Here is a 7,591-nt window from a genome sequence, read left to right on the forward strand (position 1 = left end):
AACCGGAACTACCGCATATACACATGAGCATTGGGTTATTAGGAAATATTTCTGAATGATTAAATTTTTTGCCCATTTTTATTTATTACATTTTCGTACCAAAAATCACCCCGTTGCCTTTATACTTTGAAAGGAAGATTCCCTCGCCCGAACGTATGTTTTTAAAAAATATGGCGTCGCCCTTGTGTTTGACCTTCATTTCTCCGGTGTCGATTTTATCTATTAATTTGCTTAATCCCTCTTTAACGGTTTTCTTGGTTTCTTCGCCAAATCTTTGTCCGAATTCTTTAACCGTCCCTTATATATCTCCTACTCCCGAACCTCCTCGTGCTTCTCTTTCCATTGCCAAATTGTGTCTACGCGCTTCGGCGTTTGCAGCGGCTTCAGCTTTCTTATCGTTGACAGCTTCGGCTATCCCAGCAGCTCCACCAGCAGTTGCACCAGCTGCAGCTAAACCAGCAAAGATTAAAGGTAAGAAAGGTAAAAATCCACCTTTTTTAGTTAAATTCTCATCAATTCTTTCCAAGTCTATATCGTCTCTGACTTTGCAATGTTTGTATTTATCGATAATCTTTTGGGTTATATGCACTTTTTTACCGTTGTAAGTTATTAGAGTCGGCGAATTCGTTTCCATAGCTTCTATTATTTTCATAACTAAAGTTTCTGGTTTCATTTTTAAAGGGTGTTTTTTTATTCAATTCTTATCATTCTTCTATCTGATATTTGAATCAAATGTTTTGCTTCTTCCAGCAATAAACAATAGCCGGTCACATCTCCTTGTGTTTTATCGATGTGAATATTTATGGTTACCTCTGTTTTGAAAAGATCTTCTTGATGAGCTGACAGATCGAAACAAAAGATTGGATGATTGAGTGAAAAATCTGTGTATTCAAACTGAGGCGTATTTCCAATCAATTCGCACATGTTTTTATAGTTTCTGTACAATTCGTTGTAATCTTTTTTGGAAGGATCAATTGTTAAAGGTTGATTGGGATAATTATCGTTGTTCAATCTGACTTGAACTTTGCGAATGATGGGATCTTGAGTATGGTTCAATGCAACTCTGAAAATGTTGTTGTAGTTTGTCTGAGAGTCTGGCAAGTTTTTGAAACCGACCATTAGATATCTCGCTGGTTTGACGGTGTTGGTGATTGGCCACGTGGTGGATTCTCCCGTTAAAGTCATGCTTCCTACCGTGTTACGACGAAGAAAAGCAATTTCGATGTCTTTGGTTAAAGAGTTGAATATTCTCGTTTCCACTTCTACGGAAGGAGTGATTATCGGTATGTAAAGTTGGATATTCGTTAATTCCAATTTAGCGTCAGAGTTGTTTTCACCAAAGAATATCTTGTTGTCGTTGATTTCTCTTTGCAAATGAATTTTATACGGTAAACCTATGGAAACCTTTCTGTGTTCCAAGAGACCAAATAAAGGATACAACTTCCAATTTACGTAATTACCCCATCTGTTGTTCTCGACGACATTGTTGTATTGAAGCGCTCGTTTTTCAAATCCGTGATTTACTCCACGAGTCACTCTTTCCAGTGTGTTTCTAGCGACTACCCTTATCCTAGCAAGGTCTGCGTCATTTGCTACAGTTCTGACCGGTTCTTTTAAAACTTCTCCGTCACCGAAATCGGGAATCCATCCCGAAACTGAATCGTAGTTTTTGGGATAGAGAACCGTTTTCAACATTGTGTCAAACTCGCCGGGGTGTTTTATGGTCTCTATCGGATTTGAACCAGCTTCCAAAACCATTTCGCTGAATAAAGACGGAAAGAAGTTGTTTTCTAAAGTCGTGTTGGTTTGTGGAATTCGATTCTGAGCGGCGTCTTTGATTTTGAAATCGCATCTGAAATGGGCATCGGAAAGCAGCAACCAATTGGACAACGAATTAATTTCAAAGGTAACTCTTCCTCCGTCGTTTATTTGGGTCTTTGTTCCTACCGATGGTGAGATGACTACGTAATCCTCTTTCTTCTTGTTGAACGAATATTGAATCGGATCATACAATTGAAAGATTGGATCCAATCTGTAATTTTTGCTTGCCATTTTTATCCAATGATTTTAAACCCTTTTCCTTGTTTTTCTAGGGCTTGTCGTTCTAGTCTCTTGTTTCTTAGTTCTCTTATTAACTGCAGTTCTTTAAGTTCGTCAGATTTTTTCACTGCATCGCTTATATTTACTCCTGCTTTTGCCACAGATCCAAGAGCTTGCGCTTCTGAGGAAATGAGGGATTTGTTGTTTGAGACAAAATTGGCTACTTTGGGGATGAGAGATGTTAGCGCAGAGAAGAAACCGTCTCCTTCGAATTTTTTTTGTTCGTGTTTTAAAATTAAAGACATTTTTAATGCGGTTATTTTTTACTGTATTATTATTAGTGATTCTTGTCTGTGGTTTGGGTAATTTATATGGAGTCTGTTATAATACATTTTGGAGGAGTTTGTTATAATACATTTTTAACAGTTTGGGGAGTCTGTTATAATACATTTTAACAGTTTGGGGAGTCTGTTATAATACATTTTTAACAGTTTGGGGGGTCTGTTATAATACATTTTTAACAGTTGTGTCTTTTCGGATATGACGCATTGAAAAAGCTGCGCATGCGCAGAAGTGAAATGCGTCATATCCGAAAAGACATATACTACTGACTTGAACTTACAAAATGGATTAGTTCTTGAATGTCTTCCCTTCTTTACAGAATTAGTTACATATCAAAATTTTACATCGGGCTCTTAAGGTGAAGTCTGGTTGTTTTTGGGATTGTTTGTTGAGTTTGAAATCTGAAAATTTGTTGCATAGAAAGAGGATCGCACCGTGTCCATTTGCATTCCAAAATTTTAGATTAGTCACTACACTTGGCCACCTGGGGTTTAAATGTTCGTTTTTGTATTATTATTAGTGATTCTTGTCTGTGGTTTGGGTAATTTATATGGAGTTTGTTATAATTGCCAAATTCGCAACTTTGGACTGCTCTAGCACGTGACCTAATTAACCTAGAGGGTTAATTTTTCGGTTTCCTAATGTGCTTCTCATGCACTTTACATAGATATAGAACAATTGCTTTTTTAAAGCAAAATTGAAATTCGTGATTTTTTCAAATTTGAGTTTTGTTTTACCATATTTGTGTCTTTTTGATCTTGGTGTATGTATATCTTATGACCTATTTTATGGAGAACCTTGATATTTGGAATACAACTAGACACTTTGAAAATGAATTCACCTATGACAAAAAAATTGGGGTGAGCGTGGCACATCCGGGTTGAACTACTAATTGTTTACATTTTGGGGCTGGGGCATAACTCGCATAGGATGCGTTTGTTCAAAAAGAGACTTTGCACACAATTACCTCATCCTTTTGGCCAGTTTGTGTTAACAGCTCAGTTGTTTCAGCTTTATAGTTTCAAAAAAGGAACGGGTTTTAACATTTGGATATTTTCATTTTTCGATTTTGACCTTTGTTGACTTTTGTTGACCTATATCTTTTGACCTCTATTATGTAGGAACTTGACATTTGGAACATAACGTAACATTTTGAATATTAATTAACTTATTCAAAAAAAATTGAGGTGGGTTTGGCACTTCCGGGTTAAATTACTCATTATTGACATTTTTGGCCAGGGGCATAACTCGCAAAGTATACATTTGTTCAAAATGGAACTTTGCACACAATTACATCATATTTTGAGCCACTTTGTCTTAGAATTTCGGTTGTTTCCGCTTCATAGTTCAAAAAAAGGAACAGGTTTTGGAAATTCAAAAATTTTCAATTTTTGACCTTGACCTTTGTTGACCTTGACCTTTGTAGGATCAAACGTCATTGGCATCTATTTATACTTTTATATTTGCTGTCTTATGTCAACTTCCGGTTTTATAGTCGTGTGCAATTAGAAATTTTGATGACGGATATCTCTAGATCTTGACCTTTTTAGTTCTTCTCCTTTACAAGATCAAAGGTCATTGACCTTGGCTATCTGCTGATACTTTCATTTGTGAGGTCTGACGTCTACTTCCGGTATTAGAATCTTCTAAAAAATAAAAATTATCAACTTTAGACTTGTTCTTGCGCTTGACCTAATTATCGTCGATGGTTGATTTTTTCAGGGTCTTTAGCAAATTACTACATTTGCAAAGTCCCATTTGTGCCACGAGTGGCTCTAGTTTGTTGTTGTTGTTGAATGCTTCATTTGCCAATAAAGATATAAATAAATAGGAAGTACTCACCCAAAACAAATTTTGGTAATATGTTGTTTCGTTACTGACCTGGTCCTCTTCCGTATTTCATCTGATAAGTCACAATATTTACCGCACGAAAAAAAAACAACCATTAACCTCTTTAAAAATTGGTTGATAGTGTAAATTAGTATAAGAAGAATGGCTGCGATCAATTTGTGTTTTAGTCTCTACTAATTTAAGAAATATGGCATCTATTGTTCAACTTCAAAAATTATTCTGAAATGTGTAGATTCTGCTTTTAATAAGTCATTTTCACTCAATGAACCTTATCTTAAATCTTCTTAGTGGAGATTTGCTGCATGAAAATCATTAAAAAGAAAGAAAACATTAAATTGAACCTGTTGTATTCTATTTCTTTTATGTTGATTCCATCTTTTTCATCATCCCGAACAGCAAATGCGGTGCAGTTCTCAAAGCCGGTAGAATCCGCTGCAAACCCCATACAATTTTGCCATACAAACTGTTAAAACCAAACAAACAAATAACAAATCAAATCAACATATTTTCTCAAAATCAGATAGATATAATCAAAATTCCTGTTATTTCATTTCTCTTTATTTCGTAGCTGTCCCCTTTGGCATCTACAATCATATCTCTTAAGCGGAGTTAATAAATGTAAGAAATTTTTGATGTGTAATAAGATATGCTTGGTTTGATTTTCCATGTGTCATTGTTTCATCTACATAAGAGCAGTGGCCTTTTCCGTTGCCCTTATCCCAATTCATTTAGACAAAAAGTGTGTGGTTCTGAACATAATGAAATGAATAAATCGTGTTATGAATAAACATGGAACAATATGTACCCGTGGAATAAAATATTGGGGCGGTAGGGCGGATGGGATTTAAATTCCACTTCACCACAAACACCATGTAACTCTTTACTGCATCCCATAGTTTTGTGCAATGAGTTTGATCTCTACGATCTATTGTATGTTATTATCTGTTGGCGTTATTTAAGTCCGCCCTTTGTAAAAACAAATGTGTAGTTCCATTCTTAATTCGAACTTTTTTCGCTAATATTAAGGCCGGGATTCCGATTTTCAAATTTCGTGCACATTGAGATAATGATAAAAAAGCTTTAATTTTTTTTGTCGTGTAGAAATTCTCATAATTTTAGTTATTTATATTGAATTTCTTTGGGTTATAAAATTCTTTAACCAAAACTTTTTTTTAGACAATGGTACATTTGGCAATACCTGTAAATGGATTTGATCTCTAGGGTAAGTAAAGTTAGAACATTTGCGAATGACACTCGTTGGGAGACAGCCCTGAAATATTTGAAAAGATTATCTGAAATCTTGTAATAGCTAATTGAATCGTGTGATGCAGGTAAGAGGGGCTGCCAAAAGCGTCTAGTCGTTCGGATGGGACAATAACCGAGGCCCCGTGTGTTACAGGTTGTGCCTTTACAGATGGAAATCGAAAAAGAGCAGGTTAATGTAGCTGTCCTGGCAAAATTTCCCTCGTTGCACCCTGGATGGCGTTGTCCGTCTTCATTAGCACATATGGTACAGAAAATTAGGGCGTAAAACTACATTCATTTCATTTTTACAAGGCGAAATGCCCTTGAAGTAGAGGAGAGTCGACGATAATCATAGAATAAGATTATACAGTCAAAAGAATCAAAACGACAGCAAAGAGCAAAGATCATAAAAATGTATCTGCAAGATGTCAAAACGACTTTCAGTACATAAAAGTGCACCATAATTATAAGGTTACAGACAAACAAATAAAATAAATGTAAAATTATCGGCTTTGTGAGGAGTAATTTGAATTTGGTAACAGTGTTCAAGTTGTGAATGTATCTATCTTACAAGCAATTACAATATTCAGTCAAATTTATCATGTTATCAGAAACATTGAAAATAACCATTAATCATTGATAAATACAAGTTTTTTTTAAAATTTACACACTGTCATCTAGTTTATCACCTTGAGTTGGAGTTCTGTCATTGATTACACAATAAATAAAATGGAATAGACAGCCGCCGTAATACGCCAGAAAACATTAAATCACTGTCCAAAGTGTAAACACAGGCGCGCGCAGCTACATTTTTGCGGTCCCAGTGTATGTTGGATTACGTAGAGTATACTGTATTTTCAAGATTTGATTGGCTGTATTGTCTAATAGCTTCTTGTGATTGGTTGATTGAAACGTCGGCGTATGCAAATTCACGTCGTAAAAGTTCAGTTCTGGAAAATGTTACGCTGATTTGCGCTGTTATACGGCGGGTACTCGCTTACAACGAGCGCATGCTAGCGTATTATGTTAGCTGTTGACTGATGCGTTGTTTTCAAATAAGCAAGCGACCATGAGACTTATGCCGAGGACTTATTCAACTGATATTGGACTGCTATATAACAACAGCCTTTTATATGGTATTCCCTGATAATACTTCCTTCTCACATGTTTACAGGCTACTAAAAGGAAGAAATAAGTAAACCGTTTATGGTTATAATTGTGATATAATTTTCTCTCATATCTTCGTGTGAGATAATTATCCCCCGATGAAAATATGGTTAAGAAATTTTTTAATGTTTGTTTTTCTTGCCTTTTATGTTAAAAACCGGAAAGTAGCAATCTCGATGACAATGATGTTGATAAATACGATGAAGGGCGTTATTAACCATATTAACAAAATTGCACTATAACACCAGTTCAATTTTTCATCAACTCGAACTTTGATTGATTCAGCTCTTTAATTACTAAGGGCGCAGATCCGCATTGAAGTATAGAGTGCAGTTAATATAGGTATTTCGTCTCAAATATTTAATTAGGATTCTACAAAGTACACATCATAATTGAAAAAGTAATTCTAGGTTCTGGACTTTGTAGGAATATCATATATGCCTCGTGTGTTTTTTATACAGTAATGATAGGATACTATGGTAAGCTCGATTTAGACTACTTGCTACTCCTACGAAATTATGTCTCGAAAGCGACACAACGTTGCTCGTTCTTTTCATGATATCACCCCCGATGAATCTTCACAATACCAGCACGTGTTCTAATGACGTCATAAAAAGCACCCGACGCTCTAACCGACTGAGCTACAAAACTCCTTAATGACTTAATGGAAATTTCAGATAAAGAATCTATTGATTCAAACTAATGTATGTGCACCAAGTAAATAGGGAAAAGCAATCTGGAAATAGTACCAACGTTGAATGGCAAACCTAGTAACTAGAATAACAAGTTACTATTTGACCCAAGTTCATACTAAAGTAGCCGAGCAGTCAATATCATTCAGCCATACCAATAAACTAGTTCTGACTAAATGCACTTGAGCTCATAAATTATTGTTAACTATTAAATTGTCATAATGCTGTACCATTTAATGTCTTTGGAGTAATTT

The 7,591-nt window shown here is 35.4% G+C and overlaps 1 protein-coding gene across 1 annotated transcript; it reads right to left on the bottom strand.

The window, feature by feature from the left end:
* Positions 1-298: 298 nt before the first annotated feature.
* On the bottom strand, positions 299-673 carry LOTGIDRAFT_155244 (hypothetical protein; the record flags this gene model as incomplete). Its single annotated transcript, XM_009066821.1, has 1 exon — positions 299-673. One exon carries the CDS (start codon positions 671-673, stop codon positions 299-301), a length of 375 nt encoding a protein of 124 aa, XP_009065069.1.
* Positions 674-7,591: the final 6,918 nt, after the last annotated feature.

The sequence above is a fragment of the Lottia gigantea genome (assembly GCF_000327385.1).
Source record: "Lottia gigantea unplaced genomic scaffold LOTGIsca_8, whole genome shotgun sequence".
Classification (NCBI taxonomy): domain Eukaryota; kingdom Metazoa; phylum Mollusca; class Gastropoda; family Lottiidae; genus Lottia; species Lottia gigantea.